The sequence below is a fragment of the Notamacropus eugenii genome, chromosome 1, assembly GCF_028372415.1.
Source record: "Notamacropus eugenii isolate mMacEug1 chromosome 1, mMacEug1.pri_v2, whole genome shotgun sequence".
In the NCBI taxonomy this organism is placed as follows: Eukaryota; Metazoa; Chordata; class Mammalia; order Diprotodontia; family Macropodidae; genus Notamacropus; species Notamacropus eugenii.
The window spans coordinates 558,814,045-558,832,157 of NC_092872.1; the positions used below are offsets into that span (position 1 = coordinate 558,814,045).

Genomic DNA, 18,113 nt, shown 5'->3' on the forward strand with positions numbered 1-18,113 from the left:
AGGACAAGAGTAGACATAATAGCTTCCTTCAAAGAGCTGATGGGCTGTTACATAGAAGAAGGACAATATACTCAAAGTAGGCAATTCTAGCATTCAGGACTAGAGCCAGTGGGAGAAAGTTACAAGAAAGCAGAATGCAGTTCAGCTTAAAGAAGAACTTTCTAATGAGAACTATAGGAAAATGGAATGAATTCCCTTGCTGGATAGAGGCTTCACTATGACTGAAGTGTCTGAGCAGCAACTGGATGACCACTTACTGTGAATGTTGTAGGTAGGATTCATGTGTCAGGAAGGGGGCTAAATTAGATGACCAAACAGGCCTCTCCTAACCATAAGATTTTATGATTCCATGAAAATTAGACAAAATAAGAAGATGTTGAATGTTCTTGAACAGTGGAAATGAGGCCAAATGGTGAGAAAAGGCTTAAGAAAGGGCTTACTAATTTTAGGTCCTAAATCTCTTCACCAAAAGAGATTTTAAAATTCCTTTGAAATAATTCTTTTTCTAGTGGTATCACAGACCATAAAGAAACTTACATAAACCAGCTTTAATTTGGCTTCCTTATGTAGACTAAGTTCAGTTCTGTCTTGATAGCTACACAAAAAACCCAAGTAAGATCTCTCATGTCAAGGAATAATATGATAAAACATGAAGCTCTATCTCCAGAACTTCTCTTTTTCTAGTGGTTTTGTAATGAAGTGTCTTATAAGGGCCTATTTATGAGAAAGTGAAATTTAGTAAGGAAATATAATTTATAATACTCGTGATTTTTTGAAAGGGAACTTGTCTCACAAAAAATATTCTACAAAAATATTGCTATTATCTTTTAAAAATTAAGGGAGAGGGTCAGCTAAGTAAATTAATCCAACCATAATACTCCACTTAAAGTGATAAGACATGACTACACATTTATTAGATAAAAACATATTTATATTGTTCTCTGTGTGTCAACAAGGCCTAGATACTATCCTAGACGAAGACTGTTTGTTTTGGCTGAGGGACTTAGTTGAGGGAAAACTAAATGGAATCAGAGATTTGGGCAAGCAGCAAGCCAAGAGAAAGCATTCTGGCCAGAGTGGAAAACAAAAATAAAAATAAAAAAAACATGGTGAGTGTGTATGGGGGTGGGGTGAGGGGGTGGGGAGGGAGGGAATAGGGAGGTTGAGGTACTCTATCAACATCCCCTTTGAGGGAAGGAACACCTCCAGCTTTGGAGGACTAAAGGCCTTGGATCTTCCATTTTCACAATGGTGTCCCAGTAGTGTCCCTGGAAGAGGTGATGACAGTGTCTATACTGGGATCCAAAGACAGACAGATTGATATGAGGAAAATAGATCCAAGGCTCTGCACAGACCCCAGTGGAAAAAAATATACCTAAGGGAATATTATGGAGGCTCCAGCAAAAGGACTTCCAAGAGCTGTGAGTTATCGCTTTGCCACATGTGTTCTCTAAACTTAAGACCACTTTGCTTGGATGCTGCATGTATTTGTGGGAAATTTTTTTGGGAGGATGCTTTATACCAACTATTCTTACTAGACCACGTTGATAAATATGCTCTAAAAACTAATTGCCTGGCTAACTAAATGATAGCACTGGATAATCAGGGAAGTAAAAAGCTCATGAGTTTTCCTTTCCATGAAGGATCATGAGCTATAGCATTAGAAAGACAGTACCTCTCTCTATTCTCTGAATACGGAACCCCGAAAAGAGATGTAGTAGTTAGGCTTTACAGACCTGACTCATCAGTGGGTGTGGGAACTGGGATAATAATTTCAGAGCACATGTTACACAAATGAAATCAGTCCTACAAAGTTTATTTATATACTTTCTGGAAGTATTTTCAGTATTTCTGCCTCCACAGAAAAATTAAAAAAAAAATGAAGTAGAAATCAACAAAGTTTTTTGATAAAAAAGAATAAATGCAAAAGAGATGAAAAATAATAATTGAAAAAAGTTCATTTTATTGGATGAAAAACTTAATAGTTGGTAATAAACATACACATATGTGATTATCTGACAGAATCTATTCAGAAACAATGAATCATCTAGCTTTCACTAAGATAGAAATAGTATTAAAGAAAGCAAAAGTGGGGAAAAATAGCTGACGTACACACAAATAGTGAAGTATAAACAAAAAAAGTCAATATTAGAGGTGACTCAATTTTGAGAGTGGTGAGTCGTGGTTTCTTAAGGTATCTGAAAAACAGGAAGATATTAAATAGGTGCATAGTATTGCCAACATTATTATTAGCAAAAAATGGCAACAAAGAGGACACTGATAACTATTATTTCATAAATCTACTCTTTTATCTACCTAGAACTTTGGTCTTGGAGCCAAAAGATACGGGACAATTTGTGAGACCCTGGACAAGTCATGTAACCTCTTATGACTTTCATTTTCCTTACTCGTGAAAAAGGGAGTAATATTTGCTCTACTCTCTGTATAGTGAGAATCAAAAAGGATGGTTTATGTGAAAATATTTTGCAAATCTTTATATAAATAAATGATTATTATAAAATATAATACATAAAATGGACTTACTTTATAAAATTAAATTTGAATGATATAACTTATGATCTGAGATCAATTAAAATACAATATGTACAATCTGGATGGACATTTATAAATCATTCACAAAGAATTTGTTTCTAAGTAAAAAGAGGAACAAAAATTATAATTAGTAATCTAAAATCCATTTGCCAAATTTTCCTGCCTTCCTTCATTAATATATGCCATCCCAATAAAGAGTATTCAAAATTGAATACCTAGAAGTCTGACAGACTTCTCGGAAGCTATCTCAATTCTTATAGTTTTGATATCCTCAATTAGTGTGTTGTTGTTCAGTCATTTTTCAGTCACATCTGACTCTGTGTGACCCCACTGGGAGTTTTCTTGGCAGAGATACTTAACTGGTTTGCCATTTCCTTCTCGAGCTCATTTTAAAGATGAGGAACTGAGGCAAACAGGTTTAAGTGACCTGCAGGTCACACAGCTAATAAGTGTTCTGAGGCCAGATCTGAACTCAGGATTTTGAGTCTTCTGACTCAAAGTCTGGTACTCTCTTCACTGTGCCACCCACCTGTCCCATATCAGTGTAGCCAAGACTAATTTTCTGGATTTTCCTAAGTGCTAGGACAGCTGTAGGTAAAAGATCTCAGTTGTTAAGTTTAAACGTAAAGGGTCAAATATATGATATGATAAAGTGTTATTTTTAAATGTTCTCTGTAGGGGTTCAATAAACTTAAAGTTTCTAAAAGTTTAGTTTCTGAAAAGCAAAATGGACACACAAAATGACCCCAGTTCTAAACCCAACAGGATGTTACACCAATATATTACTCAAGAGAAAAAAAACTGGCTCCCATGCAATAAAGGACCTAATACCACTCTAGATTTTCCTCTCTCTAAATCCTCCACTCAAACTCAGCAGAGAATTATAGAATTTAGAGCAGGAAAGGATTTTAGTCATAATTTAGTTTTAATTCCTTTAATTTTAATAGAAAAAATGAGGCCCAACAAGGTTTGAACCCAGAGCCAAGATCATCAGAAGTCACTAGAATATAGGATTTTTTAAAAACATTAGTTTTGTCCAAGTTTAAAGCAAAGTAAAGCCCTTGTTCTGAACTGTTCCTTCCTCATCAATCAATCCTTCAAGTGGAAGGGAGGAAATGAAAGACGACACTCACCACTGGAAGAAAAACTTATTGCAGGTCACATTTTCCCAATTGCAAGAAGGATGTAGAAGTAACTATATAAAATTTCTAGAAATGTCAGAGGGATAGATAATATAATACTGTTTCTTTCTTGGCTGTAGAATAAGGAAGATGACATGATTCTAAGATATGATTTATTACATTTCTTGTTATGAATATTTTGAATGGGTAAAATTATGCACAATACTTAAATAAAATGTATTAAAGCTCATTCATAAAAGTAATTTATTTGTTTGTGTCATTATAGTCTTTTCTGAAAGTACATTTTAATGACTTGCTTTGCTAATATATTGCGAACTGAAATGAAATAAATGAATCAAAATCTTGCGTTTATGCTTGTTACACCACAAAATGAGAAGAAAAATAAGTAAACATCCAGCATATTATTGTGGATGAATGTTAATATGCTTTCCCTAAAATATATGTATGATTTATGCTTATTTCACAATTTAAATTAGCTGCTTAATGATGCATAGCTACTATCTTCTCTTTATCCATATCCCAATGCAATTTAGTTTCAGGCAGAATCAAAAGCATGTTTTTTGATCTGCACACCCTTAGGAAAAAAAATTCTTCAACATAAAAAAGGGCACTTTTCTTCCTTAACTCAGGACTTTGACTTCGCCCTTTAAAGCTATTCCCCTACCATATTTATGACTTTTCTCTTTATAAAGCTTGGACTTCAGCACTGACAAATATGTTGCACTGTCTTTTAAGTTGACAAGAATTTAAAGAATACCCACTATAGTGTTAACCTAGTGCTAGGTTCTGGTAGCAACAAACATAGGCACAGTGATGAATTACTGGACCCCAGAAACTGCCCCCCAAATATCATTCTTGAATTATAGGATATCAATTGCCTGAGTGGGAAGATCTTAGTTCAAGAAAGGGTTGGTGGTTTCAGCCTTAAGTAACCCTGAAAATATATACCACATAAAAACAACTATGAAATTCACAAAAAGTGGCTTACATATCTGCAAAATTATGAATTTTCAATTTGCAGAGACCTCAATGGGGTTAAAATCTCAGAGCATTTCCAGTAGTCATAAGCAGTTGTTTTTCAACTGTATCTGACTCTTCATGACTCCATCTGTTTTTTGTTTTTGTTTTTTTTGCAAAGATACCGTAGTGATTTGATTTGCCATTTCCTTCTCAGCTCATTTTACAGATGAGGAACTGAGGCAAACAGGGTTAAATGACTTGCCAAGGGTAACACAGCTAGTTAATGTCTAAGGCCAGATCTGAACTCAGGAAGTTGAGATTCTTGACCCCAGCCCTGGTACTCTACCCACTGTCCTAAGTAGCTGCCCAAATATCATTAGGGAACTGATAAGGCCAATAATATTAAAAGAAGTCTTTAGGTGCTCTAAATTTGTACACATTTATCAGCACTGGACCAAAAAAAAAGGTTTTAAATTATTAATAGTAGTAGTAATAACAATAATAGCAGCATTTTAATAGTGTTTTATAGTTTGCACAGTGCTTAACAAATATTAGCTCATTCTACCTTCATATATACTGGGGTAGTTACTATTACTATTCTCTCTTTATAGATCAGAAAACTAAGGTAGACAGAGTTTAAGTAACTTGCTCAAAGTTATACAGCAAGTAAGCATATGAGGATGGATTTGAAACTCAGATCTTTCTGACTCCAAGTCCAGCACTCAATTCACTGTGCTGGATTTCTTGTTGATATAAAGAAATGGGTACCAGGACACAGTCCTTTCTATTTGTCCTACCTACATACCACTGAGGTGATGACATAGGGATGCAACGAGAAGAATACAAGGATTGCTGCTATGCCTGAGGGTTTGAAGGACGTGGTACAAACCCCAATAGTTCCATGACATGAGGCACATAAGTTACATTACACAAAGTACCACCTTGGTTTAGCAAACTAATGAGGAAGGCTATCTATATATAATCTGGTAAATAGATGGCAATCCTAAAACCTCACTGCAGTCAATCATCTTAACTTTTTATTACATTACTCTTTTATTAAAGCTACTCAAGGAAAGCACAACTAACGTATTCCACTGTTTTGAGGTAGTCATAATTTCACTGCTTGTAAATAGGTGAATATGCCTAATTATAGATGAATCTCAAGTGACCAAAGGTAGATAACAAGCAAAAAAGATGAGAATTAAGGGTATTGGCTAATCCACAAATTAGAAAATTATCCCTTGAACAACTGAAAATCTAGTGCATAATCCTGATTTTATATATCAAGCTGTATTCATTACAGAAAAAGACTATGAAAATGAGTGTGGAGAGTAAAATTGGGAATGAATAATGACAGGTGAGAGAGGACAGACTCAGTCAACTTAAAAATATTATTCGTAGAGAAAGGGTATGATTAAAACACTGTTCTTTATGACAAGAATTCACAATCTATTTGAATACAAACATTTGAGAAGAAAGATTTAGAGAAGAGTATTTAGATTTATTTGGCTGATCTAGTTAGATTAGAATTCTGGATATCTGCATATCTATATAAAATGAAGGACTGCCCTGTCCCCACATCTCTGCCAAGTAAACTTGAATAAGGAGACAATAGTAATATTAATATTTCAGAAATCCTACTTAGATCTATCAGGTGATTTTAGCAATTTCATGAAACATGAAGGAATGATCAGGGTATACCTAATTTTTCCATTAATGTACACATTTTCTGACTTTGTCATTTCTGTACTGCCACATAAACATGTGAGAGGCAGAGGTTGGGGATGAGGTTGCTAGGGACAGAATGTACCTACTTTGGGTAATAGCAGTTCTTACCATTCTGTTCTGATTCCACAGAAAGAAGCATTATACATCACTCAGAAAATGACAAATGATGGAGACTGGCGGGGCTTAAAAATGATGCCACATGCCTTGGGAACATTTCTTTGCTTCCTCACAGGTAACTCTAACGTTTGGTTACTCTGAAAGGCAGAGTCTTCCAGACTGGGGAGGTGACCATTCCAGCATGTTCCTGCTCTGAAGAGACCACATCTAAAATATTTCATTCAATTTCTAAGTAGCACGTTTAAGGTAGAAAATTGAGAAGGTGGAAAATACCCAGAGGTGAACAACCAGGATGGTGAAGGGCTTCAAGACCATGGCATATGCGGATCAAATGAAGGGACTGTGAATGTTCCTGGAGAAGCTTTAGGGGGAACATAGAGCTTTCTTAAATTATTTGGCAGGCTTTCAGATGGCAGAGAGAGTGGATTTACTCTGCTTGGTTCTGGAATTCATAACTAAAAGCAATAAGAAGAAAGTTGCAAAAAAAAAAAAAACCCCAAGTAAATGATGGAAGGAAAACTTCCTAAACATTAGAATTACACACAAGTAACATGATTAGAGATGCAGTGGAGTTACCTTTCATTGGAAGTACTTAAGCAGGCTGGATATGTTGTAGTGGGCATTCTTCTTCTGGTATGGGTGAGACTAGATGCACTCTGATGTTCTTTTTAACTGAGACTTCATGATATATTTTATGGCTAAATTTTTTGACAGTAGGATTTACTTCTTTGTTTCTGGCATTTATCAAATGGAAATGATAATATCTTTGCTACCCACTGCTGCAGAGTTGTAAAGATGAGAGGAGATAATGTATGTGAAAGGGGTTTATAATCCAATGAGATCATATTTGTTAAGCATTTAGCTTTGTATCTGGCATAGAGCAAGCACTTAATAAATGTTTTTACATATATGATATAACAACTACCATTTCTCTTTACCCACTCTCTAAATCCCTAAGCATTTTCAGTTTCTTTTTGGCTTCTCTTCTTTCCTTTGGTCCTTTAGTTGCTAGTATCTATAACAATTGTACCTCTGCTCTGCTTTCTCTGAACATCCCTTAGATGGCTTACCCTCTATTGCTATTTGCATGTAATTATTTCTAAATTTGCACTGATGATCTTGACTTCTCATCCTCCTTGTAAGTGCATCATTCCTTCCCCTAAACAGGCATGCCAACCCAATGTCCTTATCATTGTCAATGGCACAATCATCTTAAGGTTTCAAGAACACTAACGTTATTTTTGACTGTTTTCTCTTTTGTTCACATTACATTTGTACTACATCATGCTGTTTCTTCCTCTACAATCTTCTCTCTTTTCCATGGCTTCATGGCTTCCTGCTTCTTGTTTCTTTCACTTCTTATTTCAAATTATACACTATCTTTGTCCTACGTAAAATGTGTCAGTGAAATCATTCTCTAAATCAGTAAGGTGGGTCAATTCTACAAATTTCATGAGTTAGTGAGGTATTGAAAACTTAAAGGAGAAAAATCTGCTAAGTCTTTTTAAAACTCAAAGCAAAGTGCCTTTATAGTCATTGTTTAATAGTGAATTTGCCTTACCCCTTCGTCCAGGATACACATGAGGGTAGTATTCATAATAAAGATCAGGCTGGTCCAGATTCCCAAAAGGTTCAAATTCCATTTCAGCATTCTGGAAAAGGCTCAGCTTCACTAACAGGGCCAGTCTCACAAACCAGAGCTAAACATGAAGAAGAGAGTGGAGGTGCAAAATCATTATGTTATATATAAAATTTTAAAATTCCCTCTTTTCTAAAAGATTTAGTATGAATGTCTGCATGTTAAACAACTCCTTGAAAGCACTTTGCACATACTGAGGACAGAAATACAATGTTTTAAATAAAAAACTTAAGTTTTACTAGTTGTGTAGAACTGGTTATTTTAGTGAGATGATAGTCTTATTCTTGTTATGTCTCATTCTTTCTATTTTTAAACCATGTCTTACTGAGGCAATATGGACATTACTTTGCATTTTCTGGGCAGACATCAATGAAGACCAAGGGTAAATGGCCCATGAATATCCAGGATGGGCAGGGGAAAATCAATATGAGGTTTAAAATTTGCTACCAACAATCTGCAAAGTAGATAATCAGTAAAAAGTTTGAATTTCATTTATAAATATTTCCTGACTTATGTGTTCCTTGTGCAATCACTGTTTTTCATCAAAGACTGCAAAATGCTCACCTTTAAATCTTTGTGTTTTTTAAACTAACATTTTATACTAAAAAGTGTTATGAAACTTCAAAATAGCATATTTGCTAGATCATTCATATAAAATTAGTTTAATAAAGTTCAGGGTATTTAATATTTAATACCTGCACATTGCCCATCTGCATTAATCTCCTAATAAATCTTAACCCCTATGCATGGTTTAAATTAACCAGTTCTTTTTAGGCTTTTTTTGTGGATGGTATTCACCATCTTGCCTCTGAGTGTTTGGACAAATTCTTCCAAACATATATAACAATCTCTTCTGTTTTGCCCACCACATCATTTCAATTTTTCTCTTCAACTGCTATGTATTTATTCAAGACCCATGTTATCCAGGGAACTTTCCTGAATTAATTCAATATATTCAAAAACACTCCCCCAGTCAGCACACAACTGTTTAGTGAATTTAGTACTGGATTTCAGTCAGAGACATGGCTCTGACTCTGAGGCTATCACTTTCTATGACCTTAGACAATTTACCACCTCTATAATCATTTAGATTCCTCAGTAAAAAAATGGGAAATGATACGCTATTCATGCCTCAAAGGGTTATGAGGAAAGCATTTTGTAAACTATAAACAGTAATGATATCGATCTTTTCTTTTCTATCTTACACAGGGGAATTTCTTTGAGGGCAAAGACTTGTGTATCTTTCAGGTAGCTCAATAAAAACTATTCTAAATCTAGTCCTCATCTAAAAAAGAAAAAAAACTATGTGTATGTATATATATTTACAAGTCTGCAGACATATACATGTATATCTTCTGAAAGTTACATAAAATGACTAAAATTTTTGAATGGACTTATTTGGGAGAAACCATTATTTTTTCCCTAAAAAGAAACATTTCATGTTTGTAAATTGGGTGACTCTTTGTTAACCACTGCTTCAAAATTCATTTTAGGGTTGTGTCCAGCACATGCCATGACACATCCATCATAGAAATATCCATATATAATGTGGTAAAAGAGAGATGGCACTTTCACTGTTTCCCCCTCCTACTTTTCCTTCTAGTATCATCTTTCTCTGTACCTTTAACCTTGTCATTTCTACCAGAGTCCAGACCAGTCTAGATTCCCTAATAAAAGGATTTGTTTTGTGAAATTTGGATTCAGTCAAAGGGTCACACTTGAAAATCTAGAGGGCCACATGTGACCTCAAGGCCACAGGTTCCCTACTCCTGGTCTAGAAAGATACTTCTTATCTTCTCCCTAATTTCACTACTGCGCATATCCAATTTCCGTCTGCCTGCCCCAGGTGGGATAAAGGTTCTCTGGGTACAAAGGCCTGGATTGCAATCAATTCTGAGGTCCTCATCACTACTGATTTTGGAAAAAGTGAAAACTTGGGCTCTAAAACATGAAAAAACTTTTCATGGTTGAGGAACAGTTTGACAGTATGGTTATTCTCAACTGTCCCCTATAACACTTTTTTCACTCTGTTCCTGGGTCAGTTATAAAGGTTATAAATCCCATTCTTTTATGTAATCTACTATCCCTGTCTATTCTATGTAATACATTTACAAATGGGATCCACTTTACTGAATAACCACTGAGACAAAGTGTGAACTCTTTGGGTTGGAGGACTCTTACAGAATCCCTATAAAGTTCTTTTGGAGTTTTATACAAACTAATTTTGGGAAAAACTTAGGTCCTATATTTGGACCAATAGTATTATGTGGTCATGAATAGCTCTTATTCATGTTTTGCTCTTTGAGTAAAACCCTCTTCATGCTAATCAGAACTGGACAATAACATTGTAATAAATTTAAACAAGAAAATAGGTAACAGACTCCACAGACGTTAATTCAAGGCATTCAAAATAGGATGATCTTTTTTTTCATAATGATGCAGATATTAAAAGTACTAGAGGAGGGCCTCCAGCATACTGGAGAAATGTACGTAAAAACATGGAAAAGAACTGCAAAAGATAAGGGGACATAGATAGGTTGTGATTTAAACTCATAAAAAGAACGCAGAAACCTGCAGTATCACTTTCATCATAAGTTATTATAGTGGTAATAAAAATCATTCACTAAAGTTCCAAGAACTCAAAAGAACCTTTAAGTAGTTGTGGTAATATAACATTATATACTGTAGGTATATGAGCACTACAATTGTTACTTCTGTGACTCAAACTCCTAATACTCCCCCAACCCCACTTCTCCAGTGACATAACTTTTAAAGAGATACAGCATAACAAACCAATGGAGGCTGTACCTGCAGAGAATCTGTTGTATGACTGGTAGGTAGCCCACTTTTGCCATAGCCTTGGCCATGGGCTGTAAGAAGTCGTCCACACAGGTCAACTGCTGCCCTCCAGTTTTTGCTGTTCTGTTTATTTAAAAAAAATAGAATAAGTAACAAACAAATGAAATCACTGAAATGCACAGCTGCTTACTTTGCTTGAAGCTCCTGCATAATAGCCATTAGTAATAATGACAAGGTCAGTAAAGCTGGCCAGTAAAACAAGAGAATGCCATTTGTCAAAGTTGCATGTGTAATTAGGCAATAAGAGAAGCCATGCATGAGACACAATTTAAGATGATCAGATCGCTAAAATAATAAAGTCTATACATATAATATACTCTCTTTATGAGAAACATTTTCCAATTTCATTCTTTTGTTTTAGTGATAAGAATATCTAGTTTTACTGTGTATATTTTGACCATTTAAAATAAACTGATATTGAAATATGTTGAACATGCCTACCTTTTCATATATGTAAAAGCTGTAGAAATGACCAGTCATTAATGCCAGACACTAAAGTCTTTTCTTTTCTTTCTTTTTTTTTTTTTTAACAAATAAAGGCTTATATCTACTCAAATACTTTACTTGATGCTTCAAGAATCTGAGATTTTTTTTGACATTATCATTGCTCTATGGAGAATAATCTAGGCACAAATGAGCTAACTTGAAGAGGGGAATGTTTATACATAAAGGAACATAAATAGGTATTAATACTTCATGACATCAAATCCTTTAAAAGTATTCATTTATATAAAACTTATCATATACATTATTTAAAACATTACTAATCCTCACTGAAGTAGTCCTAATATTGGGAAATATTTTTATTAGCCTTTAAGTTGCTATGTATACTGAACTCTTAAATGCATTTTTGTTATTTAAAACACCCTGCAATTTATAGTGTTTACTAATTCTAGCTATATGTATACCAATAATTAATCTGATTTAGTGATTTTTTCATTATAATGATAAGCATTTTATTGTTCTTTAACGCCTCCTCTTAAATGAAAGTAAATACATTGTTATAAAGTAGATTGGTCAAAAAGAAAATTACAATGTCTATTGTGTAGGAAAAACACACACAAATACACCTAACTGTTCTTGGTTTGAAATGCTAACCATAGGAACTAAATGGAAAACATTAAAAAAAGAATAAAAGAGTAAGTAATTAAAAGGAGTAAAGACAGAACCTACAATTTCATTTATATAAGTAACTCACAAATGAGGAAATTCTACAAATGCAAGTTAGCACCTTCAATGCAACTTACATTCTTAAGAGAGTTGCCTTGAGTATTGACAGGTGAAATTACTTGTCTATGTTTTAATCTATGACTTGGTCAAAGAATAGATGGCATGCTTTTCAAACATGAAGATAACATGATGCTGGGAGGAACAATTAACATGTCAGATGGCAAGCTAAGAATACTGGGCAAGATACAATAACCAATTTAATATGGATAGATATAAAGCTATACTATGGTTAAAAAATCAACTTCTTAATCGTAAGATGGGTTAAGTGTGGCCAGACAAAAATTCATATTATGGTATATTTCCTATTACATTCTGGATTTAAAGTAAGAGGACCTGAGTTCAAAACTTGGCTGTTTACTATTTATGCAAGCTTAAGTAAGTAACTTCTCTAGGTCTCAGTTTATTCATTTGTAAACTTAAATAAAGGACTAGATCACTTTTGAGGTCCTTTCTACCTCTAAATCTATGATCTGATGATATGGGGTTTTTAGTGGACTACAAGTTCAAGATGAGTCAAAAATATGAATATGGTCACCCAAAAAAAGCTAACATTACTTTAGGCTGCATTAAGAAGACTGTAATATCTAAAAAAGAAAGTTTAGTTCTCCTATATGCTGACTTGGTCAGATCATAGCTAGGATATTGTGTTCAGTTCTGTGTAGCTGTACTTTCGGAAGGACACTGACAAGCTGAAGTATACCCAAAGGAAAGCAGCAAGGATGATAAAAGACCAGAGAATATGCCATATGAAAAACAGCTGAAGGAAATGGGGATATTTAGAAAAGAAAGGGGAAGACTTAAGAAGGAACTGAGAGCTGTTACATGCAAGAGGAGCATTAGTCTTATTCCATTTGGCCCAGGGGGCAGAACTAAGAGCAAAGGGAAGATGCTTAAGAGAGGAAGATCATGGCTGGATACAACTGAAAACCCCCAAAATAAGAGCCATCCAAAGTGGAATGAGCATCTCAGGAGGGACCAGGCTAACCTTCACTAGAGATATTTTAAGTAGAGGTTGGATGACCTCTTGACTGGGGCTATAATAGAGGACACAAAAGTTCAGGTACGGGTTGGACTAGAAAGATCCCTTCCAACTCTGTTATTACAGGGCAAGTTAAGGGTTCAATGTAATGGCAATGAAAGATTTTAGTAATTTCCTGGATCAAGCCTCTTTTGAAGGAAGATACTTTAATTCTTTCACAGATCCATCAGTGTAGGAATTCCCTCCAGGAGTAAAGTACAAAAGTCATCCACACCTTCTAACTCTTCGTACTTCTTGTCTATGCTTTTCTGTAATTCCTTCATAGAATATTTACTCTAATTATTTTAAAATGCTCATGAATCAGACAAAAGGACCCCCTGATAATTCATAAAGGATAACTTTTAAAAACAGAAGTAGTAATTCTATCTTTTCTTACTTTATACTAAAATTCCAACTTTATTGGAAGAATTTTTTTCCTCCAGATCCATTCTAATTTCTTTCATATTCTGGACCAATACCAATACTAAACATGAAACTAGTCTGGCTATATTAATAAAATGTTCAAGTTTTCCTTCCTCTTAAAAGTAACTTAGCAGGCAGATCTTTAAGGGTAAATATAGAGGAGAATTTGGCTACTATCCATACTGTGATGTTTATAGGAACTTTAAAAAAACATACTTGAATACAGTAATAAAATAACTTCCATTTCCCAGTATAGACTTGCTATAGATGTTCAAATTGCTTAATGAATACCATTTATAAGCAATATATATATAATGAAATTATTTCCATATCCTGGTATATAATGGGAAATCTTCAGTTTCAGTGAATGTTAACTTTTTATGACCCTCAGTGTGGCCATTCTGCTAACTTTTAAACATACACAAACTGGGAAGTGATTTTGATTATGTATAATCTTTAACTAAATAAGATGTTTCTGATCTTTCTTGGATTTTATGTTAACAATTTTTTTTCCTATATTATCACAGCAATAATGCAGTTATATATAACCCAGTAAAGTAAATCCATTTTTTAAAGCAGATCTAATGTAATGTAAGATCCAATTGTTGTTCAAGATTTCTATACATGACTTAAATTACATCTGTCCATTACTTTCCTGTTTCTTGTTCCTTACCCTGTATTATGCCTATGCATGTATATTATTTCATTCTCTTTGAGAGAATGAAAGCTCTCTACGGGCAAAGATTGTCTTTTTATTCCTAATATAAGCTTTGCATAGCGAGTGATTGAGAAATGTTTGTTGAAGTGAAATGGAAAGACCAAATTCAGTGAACATACAGAGTTAAAATCAAACTTTTAAGTTTCATAACAAGTAGGTGCATTTACTAATTTGTGTTTGCTTCTTTGTAACTAAAACTTTATAATATTTTCCTTAAAAATAATTAAGATGGATTTGTTTCTCTTAATTTCAAAAAATTAAATATGAAGGAAAGTAAACTTTTTACCTACTTCTGTATTACAGTTTTCAGTTCTTTGCCACTACAAAAAGTGCTACTATCCATACTGTGGTGTTTATGGGAACTATAAAAAAATTACTGACCTCTCTGGGATATATGCATAGCCATAGGGTTCTCAAGATCATCATAGGATCATAGGTTTTTAGAACTGGAAGGCATCTCAGATGTCACCTAGTCTATGAGCAGAAATTCCATTTATGACGGTAATAAATATCACTTGAAGATCTTTTGCAATGCAACTTATCACCATGAGTGATTCCATTCAACTTTTGTAAAACTCTAATTATTAGTGAATCTTTCCTTAGACAGAGTCAAAAATCTGTCTCTTTGCAACTTTTACCTGGTGGTCCCAGTTTTAATCTTTTGGCCTGATAATCTCTCTTCCTCACTGGAGTCCTTCAAATACTTGAAGATAGACAGTAAGCCCTCCTTCAGTCTTCTCTTTTCTGGGCTAAATGGCCCCAGTTCCTCTGATTAATCTTCCTGTGGCACATGGTTTTCTATTCTCTTACCATCCTAGTTAGTTATCATCCTCAAAAATAGATGTTCTTTACCATTTTTGTCTCCTGGAATTGTACTGTCTCAGGATGTTTCTAAATGCATAAAATAAGATTCAAATGATCACAGAGGAAACTAACTATATTGAAATAAAGATACATTTTTTTTTCTCATCCAAATTTATAAACATTCTAGAATCTATGGCCCCAGGTTAAGAAGCCCTGCTCTAGGAGTATTCCAATTTCTTTATATTTGTTGTTCAGTTGTATCCAACTCTTTGTGACCATGTGAACCACAGCACACCAATACTGTCTATTGGTTTTTCTTGGCAAAGATATTGGAATGGTTTGTCATTTTCTTCTTCGGTGGATTAAGGTAAACAGAGATTAAAGTGACCGGCCCACAATGACATAGCTAGTAGGTATCTGAGGCCAGATTTGAATTCGGGTCCTTTCAGACTCCAGACCAAGCACTCTATCCACTGAGCCACCACGCTGCCCCCAATATCTTTATAGCCTTCCTAAAAAGCTAGGTCCAGAACTTCAATGTTCAATTCATATATATTATTGAACTACTAAACCTACAAGGTCCTGGGGATACAAAGAGGGAAGACAATATAGTTCATATCCTCCAATGGATTACCGTCTAATAAGGGCATACACCAGTAGGTATCATACAAAGCAGGATGTAAAAAAGGCAAAGGAGAGATCTAGAGAAATCCATATAAAAACATTTGAGGAAGTAGCAGTCATCTTTACTCAGATAGATGATAAGAGGCTGCATGGCAGGAGTAGAATCTATACTGGCTCCTCCTCCAGATTTAATATGACCAGGCCAAAATATAGGAGGTCTACAATCTTACTTATCTTAGAAGTTCTGGTCTCAACATGTAAGGAGGGGGGAAATAAAAGGTAACCAGAATCAGGGAGGCCAAGTTTCTGTCAGTCTCTAGGCTGCTTTATCTTTCTAGGTAGCAAGATATTGCTTTAAAGTGGGCCCTAAAGGGCTACCACTATCAGCATTGAGGGGACTGGTCTGCTAAGCAAGAGCCAGGCTCTTACTCAATTCCTAAGACAATTGGAAGCTTCAGTTCCAGAGTTTAGGTCTGGAATAAAAGCTCTACTCTTGTCTTACTACCAGGCTTTACTCCTATAACCTTCCTTAGGGGAACATAACTTGTTTTTAACAGCCCTTGAGATTTCCCATGGGTGTGTGTGTGTGTGTGTGTTGGGGATGGGGGTATTTGGTGGTGGAAGGTGGGGAAGAGAGGGAAGACCTAATCCACCCTAATCTAGTTATAGTTGTAGGGCTCACTTCTCACCAACTCAGTTTTCCATTCTTGGGTATCAAAGGTAGCAGTAGTGCTTTGGACTGACACATGATACCACTAAATTTAGAAATAAAGGATTTGCCTATCTATATTTATTAAATAGTGTGGTGAGAAAAGCTAAGTCTGATACTTGCTACCAGTTTAAGAATAAACTTTTATTTAGGAATATAAGCAATGAAGATGACAAATCATGGCTTTAATGAACTTTCTTTATGTTCTAAAATTTTAAACCAATGTACTTATTAGACCACTCAAATTTACAAGTCTCCTTTTGGCTCTGAATGTACAAAAGGTCTTAGCTTCTTTTAGACTGAAGATTTTTTTAAAATAAGGAGTTATATCTTATTTTTCCCATATCACTGAAATAGATGATTATAGTGCTTTGCACACAAGTCTGAGTTCTACTAAGTTTTGATAGTTCTGCTGTAACTGCCATATGTATTCCTAAAAATTATCACACTATGCAAAACTGCACAATAAAAACCACAAGGCTCATGGGGAAAATGGGGTAAGGGACACAATACTCAAAAAATTCAATAGTGAAAAAAAAGGGAGATCTAACAAGAATGATAACACAGTTCCATACAGGTTAAATGGCTAAGACATATATAAATACTACCATAAATAGTAGTGGTAGTCCACAGTCTCTAGCTGCTGCTCAGTCTGCACCCTGAGTTCACAAAGCCTGAACCTGACAAAGTTAACAGGATGACCTCAGCAGGTCACAATTCTAAGACTCCAGGGTTGGTGGTAGCGACAGTGGATGGTCAGTGGGGGAGATGAGGAGGGAGTGGAATACATAGGTATAGACTAGCCCTCTTCTGCCCAGTTCCTACTGCCAATAATTATGGTTCTTTACCTTGAAAAAGACCTGAAGTTTGCTTGTGGAGGTGGGTATTGGAAAGGTTGCAGTTACTAAGATATTGTAAAGTAGTACAGTTTTCTGTGTTCTTACTGTTTTTCCTGACAAATCGACATAACCAAACCAAAATTCTTGTTGTGTTCCCTAATGTATCAATCGTGTTGGAACAATTTTGCATTTTCAAACAAGTGTTATAGACATGACTATACTTGTAATTATACAAATGTATTCTCCTAGGAGACCTTATTTATATCTAGCATTTGCAACTCACAGTAAGACTACTTTTAATGGCTCATCTTCCAAAAGATTTTCTAGCTTTTTCATTCATTAAGCATTTATTAATTTACTACTTTTAGGCACTACATTAGATACAAAAAGAGATGCATAAGGGATATTTCTTGCCCTCAAGGAACTTATGATATTATAAAGGAGATAAGCCATATTCTCAAATAAATGCAATACAAATAAATATGTAAGTGCATAAGAGAAATATACATAAGAGAAATTCTCTCTTGGGAACTGTTCAGAAATTAAGGACAAGTCATTTAACTTCATGTAATTTCCATCTGTTTTCTCACCTGCACAAGAAACTAGCCAAGGGTGCCTAGCCAGACAGTGGACAGGTAATAAATTCAGCCTCATGAAGATTATTAAGAAATTGGCCTAAATTACTGAGGAATTAATCTTGAGGCCCCTATTCCTTCTTCCTTCCTTCCTAATGACTGAATGAATTTTCTC

The 18,113-nt window shown here is 34.8% G+C and overlaps 1 protein-coding gene across 3 annotated transcripts in view; it reads right to left on the reverse strand.

Moving 5' to 3' along the window:
- TRAPPC12 (trafficking protein particle complex subunit 12) overlaps positions 1 to 18,113 on the reverse strand; it is a 168,833-nt gene that overhangs the window by 84,653 nt on the left and 66,067 nt on the right. For all 3 annotated transcript variants that reach the window (XM_072634316.1, XM_072634315.1, XM_072634317.1), the window contains exons 4-5: positions 10,948 to 11,061; positions 8,062 to 8,200 (exon numbers count right to left, since the gene is read on the reverse strand). In XM_072634316.1, the coding sequence (XP_072490417.1) occupies positions 8,062 to 8,200; positions 10,948 to 11,061 (253 nt within the window). The remainder of the gene's footprint in view (positions 1 to 8,061; positions 8,201 to 10,947; positions 11,062 to 18,113) is intronic.